The 17,568-nt window shown below is 40.9% G+C and overlaps 1 protein-coding gene across 3 annotated transcripts in view; it reads left to right on the top strand.

The window, feature by feature from the left end:
* trpc3 (transient receptor potential cation channel, subfamily C, member 3) overlaps positions 1-17,568 on the top strand; it is a 74,389-nt gene that overhangs the window by 1,424 nt on the left and 55,397 nt on the right. Inside the window, exons 1-3 of one of the 3 annotated variants that reach the window (XM_077224284.1) lie at positions 5,408-5,552; positions 6,066-6,834; positions 14,158-14,208. In XM_077224284.1, the coding sequence (XP_077080399.1) occupies positions 6,097-6,834; positions 14,158-14,208 (789 nt within the window). In that variant the 5' untranslated portion in view covers positions 5,408-5,552; positions 6,066-6,096. Of the gene's footprint in view, positions 1-5,407; positions 5,553-6,065; positions 6,835-14,157; positions 14,209-17,568 lie in introns of those variants that run through there. The other 2 variants (XM_077224269.1, XM_077224277.1) reach the window with 2 other exon arrangements.

Here is a 17,568-nt window from a genome sequence, read left to right on the forward strand (position 1 = left end):
AGAACATTTAAAATGTTTGAATTTTCAAATAAAATAAATTAACAATAACATCTGAAACACCACAAAGAAGATCAATAGTAACAATAACAAGAATAAGGTAACATTTCAATAGAAACAGCTACTACACACTCACCTTTATGACAGATTTCATTTATGAGCAAAGGACAGGACACTACAACAAGTGGGGAATAGATCTATCTCTATAGGTTAAACAAACTAAAACACAGAACTTACCAGCATTGTCAGCTTCTTGGGTGATATGACTGTTGTGAACCAGGAATAGAAGTGGTTGATTGAGCTGCAATGAAATAAAAAAAAAAATTATACATAAAGTTAGACTTAATTTTTTAAATCATTTTACAGCCCCTTTATACTCACCAACAGCTGGAGCTTTGCTTACTGGCACTGGCAGCATATACTTTAATAGTGCTCCTGGAAAGGGGACATAAGGAGTAAATTAATGTTAGCCCTTTAGTGTAGAAGCCAAACTGGGTTGATATTGTTCTGTTAAATGCTTTAACACCACATCAAATGGTATAGGTTTAATACTAAACCAATTTTATGCAGCGTATTATTAGCATGTAAACAAATATAACATAACGAAAATTAATACAAGCACGATTTAGGCTAATATTAATATAAGACTTTTAGTGCAGATTATCCATACAAATATGGGAAAATTAAGCCTACAGGCTTACGTACCTTTATCTTCTTGTTTCTTCTCTTCTTCCAGCCTCTTTTTTTGCCGTTTTTCATGGCCAGAAAGATATTTGCGTTTCTTGTCAGGCATCGTCGACAAGTCGCTAACTGACTGACCAAGTGACAACGAGTGACATCATAGGTCAGTCAGGGTCAAGACTCGCGCGCGCCCTCGCGGGGAGCTCCCAGCTGATTTGCCATAATAAAGAACTAATTAATAAATAACAACTCTGTGCTTATCATGATGCCTGATAAAGAGCGCCTGTAGGCCCATTTCTTTTTATTTATTAATTTTATGTTACTTTTGTTTGCGAATAATTATTATTATTTTTTTTTTCACTAGCTAGCAGTGACTCTAGGGGGCCCTCTGCTGGCCACGGGGCCCTATGCAATTGCAACGGTCGCTTAGTGGCTTGGCCGGCTCTGGGTTTTAGGATGAATCAAATTTCAAAGTCATATAAAAGCTTCTTATAGCAGCTGACCCTTCATGCATTACATAGATATATGCACAAATATTGATTTTATTCAAACAACATTTTTGTAAAATGAAATGAAATGTCCACGGTTGAACATTAAAATACTTGTAAAATGAATTAATCTAATATTTTTACAGAAGCTCAAAGCTGAAAAGAGATTTTAATATTTTCTCATAAGCATGTTTTGTTGTGCAAAAGTTGGGATTTTTTTCACAAATTTTCAGGCGAAAAATTATAAGTCTTGATCAGTTAGAAAATATAGCACAATATTTGAAGTTGCAAAGTTCAAGTTCTCATGTGATGGGCAATGATATAATTGGCCACTAAAGAAGTAAGTTGATTTATAACCTCTGTGTTGAGATTTGCTTTTCAGGATAGACATGATAATGAATGAATTCAGATCTGAGACTGGTCTTTCAATACATCAGCGAGTCAGAAAGAGCATTTGTGTGAGTGATGCAGCTCATTACCGGTGGATGTGCTTCTGTGCACATGCTGTCCAGACTCGCAAATGCCCACAGATGTTGATCTGGGTTGTTTCGGAGTAAACAGAGCCGCAGAATGACAGATATAGGCCGTCATGATGCGTGTCGTATGAAGCATTGCTGTGTGATGATCATATATAGGCTCATTTTAAAACCTCATGCGTGTTTAACTCTCACTGTTTGCACATGATTAAAAACGAGCTGCATAATTTACATCAATCGATCCATTTTTCACCATAACGGAGAGGGTGTTTTAATGAAAGGAATAGAAATAGCTTCAGCTCACTTTTTCTCTCTTTTTCCATAAACTCAGAATTTCTGATTTCTTTGCTCCGATTTGCTTTTACCATGTGTCAACTTTTACATCATCCTTAATATTAGGAAAGCATTCGTATTAGATGATATGAAATTGCAACGAAAAAAAATCCTCAAAACAGATCATCTATGTCTGATATTAATAGTCAAGTCACCTTTATTTATATAGCGCTTTTTACAATACAGATTGTTTCAAAGCAGCTTTACAGAGATAACAGGAAAATAATGTTGTAATAGTTACAATAGTTAATAGTTGTGTTGTTAAATACAAAATGAAATGTCCCCAATATATATTTACATGACATGTTATGCATTTGGAAGAGGCTTTTATCCAAAGCGACTTGCATTGCATTCAACGTATAATCAGTTGAATAATCAGTAAACAATATACTGTAATATACAATATACTGTAGCCTATCAACCAGGACCATTAATAAGCTAATATTTGACCATTTCAATTATTATCGCACCTTTTTGAGAATTTATGTTCCTTCAACAAAAACTGAATTTTCTCACAACATTCTGCAAACCTAAAAATCATGAAGAAAACTGTCCTGGCTCACTTTAAAGATGCATGTTCTGAAAACATATTGGGAACAAAAAATGTGTTAGGTGGGTCATGAAACGTTTTTATAATTATGAATGCTTATGCTTAAATGCTTGATATTCATCATGTTGTAGACAAGTGTAAATTGAGCCATATGCACAAATCTAATTTGTTTAAAAAGGCGGTCAATAAAGTAAAGTGTATATCTCAAGAAAATGCCAAAGTCATGCGTTTGATTCCCTGGGAATTCATGAAGTTATATATACGTTGAATGCAATGTAAGTCGCTTTGGATAAAAGCCTCTGCCAAATGCCAGAACGTTGTCGTCTTAGCGGCCCCTAATTTAATAAAAAATGATTATTTAGACGGAAGTGAATCAATCAAAACTAACTTTAGCTGGAAAAAACATTTTTCAAGAGCCACTATAAAACCAAACCAATCTCTGTTACCTTAAATCATATCTTTATCTCTGTAAAGCTGCTTTGAAACAATCTACATTGTTAAAAGCGCTATATAAATGAGGATGACTTGACTTGACTTGACATGCATAACAACATGTAATGTAAATATATATATATATATATATATATATTTTTTTTTAAAGTAAGCTCAAATGTAAGAGTTTTTCTTTGTTTCTCACTACATAATTCCCATAATTCCCATACTTGTTATTTAATAGTTTTGATGATGTTGTATGCAGTAGAAGTTGACTCAAACTTCACTCCGGAGCAGATCAAGTCATTTCCGGTTGTTTGCTAGAGTCCAGGGGTTTTCGGGCTCTTGGGTTATTGCATGGTCATGGTAGAAGTGGAGATTTCCAGCTGAACGCTTGCTCTCCTCTCTGTCCTCTCGTGACGTGACCTGAGCTGTGTGAAATCAGTTTCCCTGCTCTAATAAATCCTGAAGACCGGGCACAAATTCAGCCTTTAAATTAAACTAACTCATTCTATTAGGACTGTGCGATATATCGTTGTAGCATCCACGATCGTATGATGTGTGATGTCAAGTATAGGGATTGTAGTTGATCCATATGGATTAATTGCAGAATTTAACCTGTATAGCACATGTTTTAGGTCCGGGCAGTTTAAACATTCAAGTGATTTTAAACCATTTTAGTGGAAGAAGACGTAAAAGAAAACTCAATTCAGAACTTGCAAAACACCGAATCCTGTGCTTTTTCGGGTCTATTCGTATTTTAAGGACACATACAATCAAAATCCCTGCGAGTATCTTCCTAAACACACACTTATAGCTGAACTTAAACTATTGAGAAAGAAAATGGATGCGTATCGGTGCAATTGCTCTTAAAGTGATAGCAGCCTAATAAACCTGTTGCTGTCTGTGTCATTAATGTCACTCAAACAACTAAATACAAAGAGAAAATCGCTTTTGTAGCTTTTTATATCCGTTTTTATTTCAATTTGTTATAAAAATTTATATATTTATATTTATACAGAGAAGACTCTGCACTGATATTTTACATTTGATTATTCAATTTCTGTATCTGAATACTGTTAGATTTACCTGAAAACATAAAGCACTGTGTCTTTGTTCTATTGTATTTATCTAAGCTTGTCATTTTATTATTGTTTTCTATGCAGATTCGCTCCGAAATCACCTAAATCATTCTAGAATGATTAATTCTTCCAAACAGAGCTATTCAAGTCATCTGGTGGATTTTTTTTCATATCGCATTCAATAGCAGAAAAACTAAATATCCCAATGTCATTTTTGTCCCATATTGGAATCAACAGGAAAAGCATGCATGAGATAAACTTGTGCTGAAGTCCTTTATTGTCTTGAATGTTTTTTATTTATTTATAAGAGAACAATAACAGAATCAATACGGTTTTTAATACATGATTTGGAGGCACTGTGTGCTTTTTTTTGGAAGGATTATACTGTGTTGAAGCAGAGTTTGTTTGTGGCGTAATGTGTTTTATTTGTTTAATACAGCATGATTGTGGCTCAGTAAACAGTGTTGGTGGATTCTCTGAGATTTTCATACTAGGGAGTTTAAAAGCACAGAATTACTGGCAAAAGTCATAGAAATGTATTGGTCAAAAGGTGTGGAGACACTTTCAGAATAAACATTTGTTATTTTGGGAGAGTTCTAGTACCAAATTCCCAACTCCCAACCAACTCCCCAAATTTTTAGGATGTTTTTTAGACGTTGTCGGATACAGACTGTAGAGAGGAAAGTATAGGATTGGACTGACTGCATTCAAACCTGCAGCTTTCACCACGATGTATGTCTCAAGATGTCAGTTTGTCAACTAACCGAAAGCCCACAGGCCCAATAACTTTTAAAGTCCCCCTGTACCAATAATTTTATCCCTTAAAACTTATATTTGATCACCAAAATGACTTATTTAAACGTTTTTTCTTCTCATGTCTTAAAATATCTTGAATGTAACTCGACACCCTTGCCTCATTTAGTATGCGCGGTTCTATGAATATGCAAATGAGCCCCGCCTCCACTCACTCACTCACTCAGAGATCCACACGTTGATCTGATTGGTTACAAGGTAGTTTGTGATGTCAGAAACACCAGCGATTTCAAACCGTGTTTTTGAGACTGTCTTTGCAGTTTTAAGGAGAAAATACTCCGCAATGCTGTCGACGTATGAAGCTACACACGTTTTGTCTTAAAGCATATTAAAAACACCACATAGACATAATAAACAACATTCAAAGCTGGATTTTCGCCACAGGGGGACTTTAACACTGTAATAAGTATTCACTGTTGCCTGTCCTGTTCACCTCGACTAAATGTGAGTCAGCAGGATTTTAGCACATACGTCACTCCACCTGTTGTCTGCATGTAGCATCTGTTGTGTTTCATTAAAAAGCTATTAAAAGCCAGTGGGCGATCTCGCCTTCAGCAGGACCGATCTCCTGAATCACCTTCGCCCTGCATCCCTTTGCGATCACGTCTCTGACGACACACCACTTCTCATCTCTCTCACCCTGAGAGACACTCAACATGCTGGATGAAGAGCGATGTGGGGTTTAGCCAAGCGACTAAAGGTGCACTTCCATTTGGATGAGCTTGACGTATAGGGTCTGATTGTCAACCATATGGAACTGGATAATATTCTGAATGTTCTGATCCAATCTGACTTCTGATCTGTAATGCTACCTGAATCATAATCGTACACTGTTTGTTGGTTCGTTCGTTGGCCAGAGGAGAACTGAGCGACTGGTTTCTCCCAAGGGTTTTTCCTGCATTCTGTCACTGATGGAGTTTTGGTTTCTTGCAATCGTCGCCTTCTGCTTTTGGCCTGCTTAGTTGCGAACATTTAATTTAATATTCAATTCAACAATATTATTGATCTGACCATTATACTGAGCTGGACGATGACATCACTGTTTTCTCCAAAACAACTAAATAATAACTTTGTTTACAACAAAAATGAACCATCACTGAACTTAAACTTTGCTGCATTATTTTCCTGTTAAATCTGTAAAAGCTGCTTTGAAACAATCTGTATTGTAAAAAGCGCTGTATGAATAAAGCTGACTTGATTTTTTACTCTGCAGGAAATCCTCGGATGCTTTCCCCCATCGTAGGATGACCTTAACGCGAGAAAATAAGGGTCGACGCCAAGCGATTCGTGGACCGGCGTTCATGTTCAACGCTCGGGGAAGCAGTCTCACAGCGGAGGAGGAACGCTTTCTAGACGCAGCGGAGTACGGGAACATCCCGGTGGTCCGAAAGATGCTAGAGGAATCATCCACGCTCAACGTGAACTGCGTCGACTACATGGGACAGAACGGATTGCAATTAGCCGTGGGTAACGAACACTTTGAGGTCACCGAGCTTCTCCTGCGACGAGACAATCTGGCCCGTGTCGGGGATGCCCTCCTATTAGCCATTTCCAAAGGTTACATACGAATTGTGGAGGCCATTCTGGGACATCCGTCATTCGCGAGCAGCGAGCGATTGACTCGAAGCCCCTGTGAGTTGCAAGACGACGACTTCTACTCGTACGACGAAGACGGCACGCGGTTCTCGCCCGATATCACTCCTATCATCTTAGCCGCGCACTGCCAGAAATACGAAGTGGTGCACATGCTACTAATGAAAGGCGCCAGGATCGAGCGGCCACACGACTACTTCTGCAAGTGTGCCGAGTGCACGGAGAAGCAGAGGAAAGATGCATTTAGCCACTCGCGGTCTAGGATAAACGCGTATCGTGGACTCGCTAGCCCGGCGTATCTCTCTTTATCCAGCGAGGATCCCGTACTGACAGCGCTGGAGCTGAGCAATGAGCTCGCCAAGCTCGCCAACATCGAAAAGGAGTTTAAGGTAGGATGACTGGACCAACATGCTGATTTTTTTCAATGTGCACCATTTTATTTATTTATTTTGCTTTAATGTCATGTTTTGATATTTATTTTTCCTTAGATATTTTGCATAATCGTTTTATTGGCCACGTACACACAGCAACGTTTTGGGGAGTCACAGCCACTTTTTAATTAAAAGAGCGAATCTCTTAAATTATTGCATGCATGAAAATAATACAGGAGTCACTTATGTTTCCATCCAAAGTTGCGAATTTATCATGGATTATCGCATAAAAATAAAAGAATAAAGCAACGTTTACATCCAGTGATCCGAAAAGAACAAAATCGTCACTTCCTGATAAACTGACGCTAAATATCAGTAAGAAAAAGTCACAACTTTTTTGATGCGCATCGGGGAATTGATTTGGTAAATGTTTCCATCGTAGTTTATGCACATGTGTTCTTATTGGATAAAACGTTTATGCCACTCAATTGAATCTGTTCCCTTTCAAGGGAACTTCGAGCTGCGTCAAACGCTGCGGGAACGCCCCTGCGTTGTGCGTCATGAAGCACGTATGGAATCAGCCCAATGGAGAGATGAAACGTCATAGGCGGGTGACGTCATCGACCAGGAAACTATAAAGCACCCCAAAAACACAAGCGCATTAGCTTCTGTGCTTTCAGTCGCGCTACATGTGAATCTGTCCCGGTGTGATATTGTCTGTCTTACATACCCTGCACCACACAAACAATTTATCCCTATATATATATATATTGAGAGATTATGGCGGACGAACAGCAGTTTAGAAAGTGTGTTCCTCCCTGCTCGCGTTATTTAACGAGCGGGGATACACATGATCTTTGTGTTGTTTGTTTGGGAGTTCAGCATGCCCAGTTTGCTCTCGAGGGAGCAGACTGTGAGCATTGCGAGCGTTTGCCGTTAAGGACGCTCCGCTCCCGCCGATCGCTCTTTGAGGAGAGCGGTTCGGTGCGCGCTCCCCGCGGTTCGGGTCCCGCTTCTGCCGAGGCAGAGCGGCGGCGCTTATCGTGGGGATCGCAGATGGATCTCACAGCGGGGTTTGAGACGGGCTCTGCCTTATCTCTCCCTTCACCTGTGAGATCCAGTGCCTCAGTCCCGGGTTCGGAAGCACGTGCTGCGGTTTCTTCCGCTCGGGCTGAGGCACCAATGCTGCAGCTATCCAGTTCTGAGGAACTTGATGTTGTTAGTGTTGAGGGAGATGTGGAGGATTCGCCACCCCACACTCCTGAGAGTGATGAGCTTGTGGAGGTGTTAACAAGAGCTGTTGAAAAACTTAATATTGAATGGCCAGTGACTAGACAGGAGTCTGTTTCTAAATCAAAGTTGGATGAGAGATTTTTGCCGTCACGTGTGCAGCCTCCACGCCGGTGCCTGCCGTTTTTCCATGATCTCCACACCGAGGTGTCGAAATCATGGAGAAAACCGGTGTCATATAGAGTGTTTAGTCCCCAGACTTCAACATACACTAATATTATGGGAGCCAAGGCTCATGGTTATGGTGCTTTGCCTCGTGTGGAAGAGACGCTTGCGAGCCATCTCTCCCCCGAAGCAGCATCATCTTTTAAGGCACCGGCATTACCCACCAAGCCTTTAAGAAACACTTCGGCTTTGGTGGGTAAAGCATATTCGGCAGCAGGTCAGGCTGCGTCATGTCTGCATACTATGTCAATCTTGCAGGCATACCAGGCTGATCTGCTAAGGGACATGAGTGAGAGTGAGGAGGTCAGTACTGACGTAGTTCGCGATCTGCGTCAGGCTGCTGATTTATCCCTGCGTGCCACCAGAGAATCGGCCAAATTAATGGGTCGTTCTATGGCAGCTCTGGTGGCCGCAGAAAGACATTTGTGGTTAAATCAGACTAATATTAAAGAGAGAGAAAAAGCTTTTCTTTTAGATGCTCCTCTTTCTCCCATGGGGTTGTTTGGTGATGCTGTGAATTCAGTTATCGATAAATTCCAAGAAGAAAAGAAACAAACTGCAGCTTTTAAAAAGTTTCTTCCCCTTAAAGTTCATGTCCCTGGGGCTGCTGGGCGGGAGCAGCCCCGGCCGTCTTCGAGCTCATCACATAGAGCGCAGCAGAGGCAGAGTGTCGCGTCTCGTGCTCCCCCTGCTGGACAGTGGGCTCAGCCGCGACACTCTCAGCCGAAGCCTTCTCCCAGTAGAACTGATCTGAGGACAGTTATATTAGCTAAGAAGGCTTCGGCTAAGAAGAAGTCCTGACGCCAAGCCGTTCAGGATGCTGAGGGTGGTCCCCACCGAGGCGGAAAGGTGTTCACCTCTTTTTACGGTGCCCATTCCTCCTCGGTGCCCTAAGGGGCTCGTTCTGCCAACCCCGCCTTTATGCCGGGGCACAGACGATCCCAGCGAGCGCTTTCCCGAGGGACGCTCGCTCCCTCTGAGGAGGGTCTCAGAGCGGTCAGACCAGTTGTTCCCTGCCGGTGCGCCGTTACAGGGCGCTGCGTCTGCTGCTCAAGTTACACCAGAGGCCAGTCTCGAGAGGCTGGTACCCTTAGTAGAATTTCTGGCAGAGTGGAAAAGCCTTCCAAAAATATCTCATTGGGTCCTGCAGACAGTAGAAAAGGGTTATGCTATCCAGTTCAGGTGTCGTCCACCAAAATTCAGAGGGGTTCTGCACACAGTGGTGGGCCCCGAGCAGGCTCTGGTATTGGAACAAGAGGTGAAAACGCTCCTTCAAAAAGAGGCTATAGAACGGGTTCCTCCTCCCAGTTTGGAGTCAGGTTATTACAGCCGATATTTCATCGTTCCAAAGAAGGATGGGGGGTTGCGTCCAATTTTAGACCTGCGCATATTGAATCGCTCGGTAGGGAAGCTAAAATTCAAGATGCTCACTATCAAGCAGATCGTGTCTCATGTCAGGTCCGAGGAATGGTTTGTCACGATAGATCTGAAGGACGCATACTTCCATGTGTCCATCCTTCCACAACACAGGAAGTTCCTGAGGTTCGCCTTCGGGGGCGAGGCGTACCAGTACAGGGTTCTTCCGTTTGGCCTAGCTTTATCTCCCCGCACTTTCACGAAATGCATGGATGCAGCACTAGTGCCTCTGAGGCTTCAGGGCATTCGTATTCTCAATTACATCGACGATTGGTTGATTTTAGCTCAGACCGAGCAGATGGCGGTTCGGCATCGAGATGTCGTCCTCGCTCATATCAGAAAGTTGGGGTTGAGGCTGAACGCAAAGAAAAGTGTATTATCTCCTTCCCAGAAGACCACTTTTCTGGGTGTCGTTTGGGATTCGGTATCGATGCGGGCGCGACTCTCTCCGACCCGCATCGCTTCGATTCTCTCAGCTGTGAAACAAGTGAAGCTAGGCCAGCTACTCACTGTCAAGCAGTTTCAGAGACTGTTGGGTCTGATGGCAGCAGCGTCCAACGTTATACCTTGCGGCCTGTTGTACATGAGACCGCTACAGTGGTGGCTCAGGACCAAGGGATTCTCCCCGAGGGGAAATCCGCTCCGCACGTTCAAAGTCACACGGCGCTGCCTTCGTGCTCTGGTCATGTGGAGAGAAACTTGGTTCCTATCCAAAGGTCCTGTGCTGGGGGCTCTTTGTCGTCGCATAACGCTAACGACGGATGCTTCCCTCACAGGGTGGGGGGCGGTCATGAGTGGTCGCCCAGCCCAAGGTCTGTGGCAGGATCATCATCTTTCGTGGCACATAAATTGTCTAGAGATGTTGGCTGTGTTTCAGGCTCTGAAACACTTCCTAACAGACCTGAGAGGCCATCATGTGTTAGTTCAATCAGACAACACGTCGGTGGTCTCTTATATAAATCATCAGGGGGGCCTGCGGTCTCGCCGGCTTTACAAGTTGGCCCGTCAGATCCTCCTGTGGTCCCAAGGGAAGCTACTATCTCTGAGAGCAATGTATCTCCCTGGGTATTTGAATGTGGTAGCAGACTCCCTGTCGAGGCAGGGGCCGAGGCCAGGGGAATGGAGACTCCACCCCGAGGTGGTGGAGCTCCTTTGGTTGAGTTTCGGTCGCGCCGAGGTGGACCTATTCGCTTCCAAGGAGACCACTCATTGTCATCGGTGGTTCTCCATCACTCTTCCAGCCCCCCTGGGGTTGGATGCTATGGTGCAGCCGTGGCCGAGGTCACGTCTGTACGCCTTTCCCCCGATTGCTCTGTTACCAGGAGTTCTGGAGAGGGTCCGCCGGGACGGGGTCAGTCTACTACTAGTAGCCCCGTTCTGGCCGGCCCGAGTATGGTTTGCGGACCTGATTTCTCTCCTGGACGGTTCTCCTTTGGAGCTCCCGGTCAGGAGGGATCTACTCTCCCAGGCGGGGGCCACGATACTTCACCCCCGCCCAGAATTGTGGAAACTGTGGGCTTGGCCTCTGAGGGGGCCCAGCTCATAGACTCCGGTCTCTCAACCGAGGTTGTTGAGACCATTCTTAACTCCAGAGCTCCATCCACGAGGAAGCTTTATGCCTTGAAGTGGAAACTTTTCACTTCTTGGTGTGGAGAACACCTGCAGGACCCAGTTAACTGCCCAGTGGGTGCAGTGCTGGAATTCCTGCAGGAGCGCTTCTCCACAGGGTTATCCCCCTCCACACTAAAGGTGTATGTGGCGGCACTAGCTGCTTACCACGTCCCTTTCAGTGGAGTTTCTCTTGGGAGACACCCGCTTATAACTCGTTTCCTCCGTGGCACTTTGAGGCTGAGGCCAGCAGTTCGTACGAGGGTGCCGACTTGGGATCTGGCCATTGTATTAGAAGGTCTTTCCCTAGCTCCTTTTGAACCTATCGAAGAAGTTCCCGAGAAGTTTCTCACTTTTAAGACTATCTTTTTGCTTGCTATCTCTTCACTAAAAAGAATCGGAGATTTGCAGGCTCTGTCGGTTTCACCCTCGTGCCTGGAATTTGCACCTGGCATGGTTAAAGCTTTTCTGCATCCTAGACCAGGTTACGTTCCTAAGGTTCCTACTAATATTGTTAGACCTACGGTTCTGCAGGCTTTCTGTCCTCCTCCATTTATGTCATCGGACCAGGAGAAACTTAATTCACTCTGCCCTGTTAGGGCATTAGACGCTTATGTCCACAGAGCTGCCCTGTGGAGGAAATCAGAACAACTTTTTGTATGTTTCGGGCCACCCAGGAAAGGGTGTCCGGCGTCTAAACAGAGAATGAGCATGTGGGTGGTTGAGGCTATCTCACTTGCTTATGAGTCGGCTGGCCAGCCTTCACCTTTGGTTGTCCGAGCTCACTCTACCAGGAGTATGGCTGCTTCTAAAGCTCTTTTGTCGGGGGTTTCCCTGAGTGATGTTTGTGATGCGGCTGGATGGTCTTCACCGCATACTTTTATTAAGTTCTATGACCTAGACTTAAGCTCTACCCCTGGGGCACAGGTGCTCTCGTCCTCTGTGCGCTAGTCTCACATGACGGTCATTTGGTCCTATGGCGACGTGGGTATTCGCGTTCCCGCAGCGTTTGACGCAGCTCGAAGTTCCCTTGAAAGGGAACGTCTCGGTTACGTATGTAACCCTAGTTCCCTGATAGGGAACGAGACGCTGCGTCGCTCCGCCATACTCCCGGCACTCCCGTTAGCGCTTCCTTCAAGCCTATCAGAAGCTAATGCGCTTGTGTTTTTGGGGTGCTTTATAGTTTCCTGGTCGATGACGTCACCCGCCTATGACGTTTCATCTCTCCATTGGGCTGATTCCATACGTGCTTCATGACGCACAACGCAGGGGCGTTCCCGCAGCGTTTGACGCAGCGTCTCGTTCCCTATCAGGGAACTAGGGTTACATACGTAACCGAGACGTTTCCATCCATTTTTTTTTATTTGCGATATCCCAAAATGCACATAAAAATAGGTTGACGGAAACAGCTAGTGACAGTCGTGAAAACATTGTGTTCACAAGTGTTATGGTAGCAAGATATACTATAATAGTATATCTTTTTGTTAATATTTTATTTATATATTTTCATTTTATTTTCATTTTTTTTTTGTTGTTTGTCATATTTATTTTAATTTTTTTGTCTTTTTTATGTTTTTAGTTATTTTTGTACTTTTTTTTGTGCCCGCACCTTCTATGTTTTGTCCCATTCCCGCCAGCAAGATCTCGCAGTATTTACAGTATTTTTCATTCGCGTTTTAGTACGATTCTTTCTTGCTCCAGAGTCATTTCAACTCAATCTCACGGGGAAAACAATTATTTTACGAGGTGGCGATTTCATGAAGCTTTGTTTCCACCACTGAATAAAAAAATTAAAAAGCTAATTGCAACTTTTTATCTCGCAATTTTGACTTTTTTTCCCTCAGAATTGCATGAGATAAAGTTGCAATTGCATGTTATATAAAATCAGAATTGCATGTTATAATGTCAGAAATGTGAGATATAAACTATATATAAAAAGATTTAAGTCATTTTTCCTCAGAATTTTAATTTATAACTTGCAATGTATAATTGAAAAGTCAGAATTTTGAGATATAAACTCAATTGCGGAAAAAAAAGTGAGAATTGCAATTTGCAGTCAAGAGTTGTGAGATAAAAAAGTCTCTATTATCTTTTAAATTGTTTTAATCCGTGGCCGAAACAAGATAGCCTATATGTATTGGTGCGATGTGCATGTGTGAAAATGTGATTTTTAGACAAAATAATCTTGAATGGTGGGGCGTAAGCAGTTCGTAGGAAAATGTACGGTTTCATTTGAATCAGCCACAAATTCGGCAAAAACATAAAATAGTTACTATTTTTTCCAATTCCCACAAATAAATTAGACGTCTGACCTTCACCTTGTTGCATTTATCGCAGCAGGCAAAGTGTTTTTTTTCCTTTGCTGTCTTATAATACCGAAATCCGTTGAGAATACGTAACCCTGCGCCTGTAAACCGTTTCTTTTTTGTTGCGCAACAGACGAATGACATTCTGTACCTTAAAACACTAAATACATTGGAGTAACTTTTATTTTATGTTTAGATATTAATGCTTTACCGTGATGTCCGATTCGTAAACATATGACTCTTTTGAGTTGGTTTTGTAATCAGTCAAACAGATCTCGAATCGAATCAGATTCAGTGAATCGTTCAGATATAACAAATGACTCCCTCACTGAACTGAGTCATAATGAACCAGTCGTGCAGTGTGAACGTGGCCACTCTTTCTCCAGCAGCATTTTGTTGTGTTTAACATGAATTTCCTTCTCCATCCTAAACTCTCTCAGAATTAAACTTCATCTTATATTTGCATCTTTAATCTTAACATTTATCTCCATTTTAACAGCATTTTAACTTGTGTTGCGTGTGTGTATGTTTGTGTGTGTGCTGCCGCCGTCGACAGGATAAAAAGAACCGTAATAAAGAGACATCGCAGCACAATGGCTTCACTCTGGTAAATATGTTTGACTACATTCACTAACTCAGACTAACAGTAAATGTCATGCTTGCCGATTCAGCTTTTTTGTCAAGGTTAGACTGTCTGTCAGCGTATCTGGACAACCGAATCGCTGTAGATGAGCCAGAGATATACTTCAGATAAACTGAGCTCTCTCTTCAGCTCTGTATCAGTACAACAGCTTCTCTTTCAGACAGAATTATGAATTATGTCGTATGTTATTCTGCTGCAGATCTCATGTGTGTATTCAAAGTTCACTGATTCACAAACAACACTGATAGATAGATAGGATAGATAGATATAGGTAGATAGATAGATAGATAGATAGATAGATAGACAGACAGACAGACAGACAGACAGACAGACAGACAGACAGATAGATAGATAGATAGATAGATAGATAGATAGATAGATAGATAGATAGATAGATAGATAGATAGATAGACAGACTGACAGATAGATAGACTGACAGATAGATAAATAGATAGATAGATAGACAGACAGACAGACAGACAGACAGATAGATAGATAGATAGATAGATAGACAGACAGACAGACAGACAGACAGATAGATAGATAGATAGATAGATAGATAGATAGATAGATAGATAGATAGATAGACAGACTGACAGATAGATAGATAGATAGATAGATAGATAGATAGATAGATAGATAGATAGATAGATAGATGGATGGATGGATGGATGGATGGATGGATAGATAGATAGATAGATAGTAATGCATTCATGTGTGAATCTCACAAAGCTTGTCTAGAACTGGTCATATTTCGAAATTAAAAATAATATTTTTTGCTTGAAGAAAATTGATACTATTTGTAAGTACATCTCATTACCGTAATACAGTAAAAATGTTCAAAAAACATCTTTTGTGATTTTCAAGTATTTATTCATGATGTTAGTATATACATTTTATATTTAAATCGTCATAAAGGCGGTTTTAAATGCATGGAATAAAATGAAAAGTAAAACCTCTGACTGCATTACAGTAATGAGAATTTAGAATTAATTTTATGATTATTTATTTAATTATAATATTTTACATATAATATTCTGTATATTTTATATATTTATTTCTTTTGATTTGGTGACTGGTTTGGATATGTTCTTTTGTGAGATTCACCAAAATATTGCTTTAGTTCTTGCTGTACTGTACACTTTTACCTTCTGTCCTATTGAGCAAATAAATGTCACATTTTCGCAGCTATTGTACACTCATCGTACCCACTGATAATGTCATGATGTCTGGGTTCAACATATGGTCAGTTATATTACTATCGTGCTGTTGAGAGGTTTGTTGTCGTCCTGGTGGTGTGAGAAGGTATAATGAATCCCACAGAGAACAATAAAACGCACAGCATGTCATGTTTTTAACAGAACCTCAGCACCAGTGCATGCTGGGAGATCACACTGATATGGAGGACTACAAACTGGTTGATTATGCTTATTCCATCCTGACAATGATGTATTTTAAATGAAGCAAAGAAGCATTTGGTCTCGTGGGTTCAGTGTATCGAGGTTAACAAGTGAGGTATTGACTTTTCTGCTTTAAAATATTTATTTAGTCAGAGAATCATCCAGGATGATTCACATAAACATATAGACTCTCGTGTCAATCTATGAATCAATAATGAATCAATCTGAGTTCTAGAAAACACAGTTCATTGCTACTGGAAATAGTTCAGAGTTAAGACTCCATCACTTAATTAATTTCAGAGATTTATTAATTTCAATGTATTCAATTTTTTTCTTTGAAATAATATGCACAAGTGATTCATTTGCATTAAGCCAGTAATACATATTATAAATCGCGTGAGTTTTGATTTAACAGTCCCTCCAGAAAAACGCGATTATGCGATCGCATGATTTAGTGCATAATCCGCATATTCATGCTGGGGCCGCATTTTTTCAAATACGCCGCACTTAATTACATGGGAAGCACTTATTCTAACAGAAGATGTCTGTTTTGTATAGCTACCTCTGTAAAACAGGAAGCACACATTTTATTTTTTTATTTTTTATTTTATTTTTTTATGTTTTATTTATTCACTTTTACAGAAGTTGTAGCATATTCATTTTGTAAAGCTAAAAAAATTGTTTGACTCAATGTTTTGTAAGTTTGTGTTTAACACCATGTGTTTATTAAGGTCTGAAATAAAAAAAGATTCCAGCACTTTCTGTGATGTAGTGTGCTTGCTTATCATAGGAAGTAATAAGAAATGACCCTTACATTAAGGTAGTAGCCTAGTGAGAAAAGGGTGTTGGGGTATCACTTTTTTTTTTTTTTTTTTTTCATCAAACAGTTTTTGCAAGTTCCCGCAATTTCATCGCATAAAATTGCATAAATATCCTGCATATTCCATCGCATTTTTTAAGAAAACGTGCCGCATAATCAAGGATTTTTGCCCGCAACAATCACAAAAAAACTCTGCGTTTTTCTGGAAGGACTGATTTAATGTTGATTTTAACTCACACATTTCTGTTTTATGGTGAGATTTTAATGATTTTGTATTTCTTTTCTGTTCCAAAGACTTTTCTAACAATGTAAAAAATTCTAACTGCACACAAAAATTGTTTATTTACTTTACTTAACATATGAATATCAGTAGATATACATTTTTTGAAAGAAAAGGTTCTATATAGAATCTTAAGGGGTTCCATTATGGGGTAATTTTACATATTTCGTTTTAATTTAGTTTTAATTAATTAAATTTTATGAATTACGCAGCGTGTAAACATAGTTTGTCACTATAAAATATTGAAATAACATGTTAATCCTGAAAGTATTATGCATTCATTTAAGACATTCAATAATGCAGCATTCTGTTACTTTGTTAGACTTCAAGCATGATGAATAAAAGTGATGTTAGTGAAGAGAAAAGATCCTGCAGCATTTGACACACTGATACAGAACTTAGATTTGAAATGTTATAGCCTACGTATGTTAAATGTCCAAATACTTTTTGTGGTCTAATCAGATTTTGCTTCGGGTTTCGGTATGAACAAGTGAAAAATGTTCTAGACTTGCGGTAATGTTTTGATATCAAGAATGATTTACTATTCCAGGGCAGACAATTTTCTTAAAGAACAACAAAACATTGATTTAGTCACAACTAGGGCTGTCGCGTTAACCGCAATATTGCAGTACCGCTCTGACAGGCTAACTGCTAACTGGCCGCTTCTCCGGCTTGTGGTAAACCTGCTGAGCTTCACGTCTCAGTCAGTCACTGCAGAGCGGAGCACGCAGACACACTGTGACAGTGACAAACTTTCCAATGAGATTCTTGTCGCAAAAATTATGTTGGAAAAAGAATTCAAAAAGACTAATGGTGATGAGAAC

This window comes from Siphateles boraxobius, unplaced genomic scaffold (genome assembly GCF_051911475.1).
Source record: "Siphateles boraxobius isolate OS27281-9 unplaced genomic scaffold, OSU_SipBor_1 123, whole genome shotgun sequence".
NCBI lineage: Eukaryota > Metazoa > Chordata > Actinopteri > Cypriniformes > Leuciscidae > Siphateles > Siphateles boraxobius.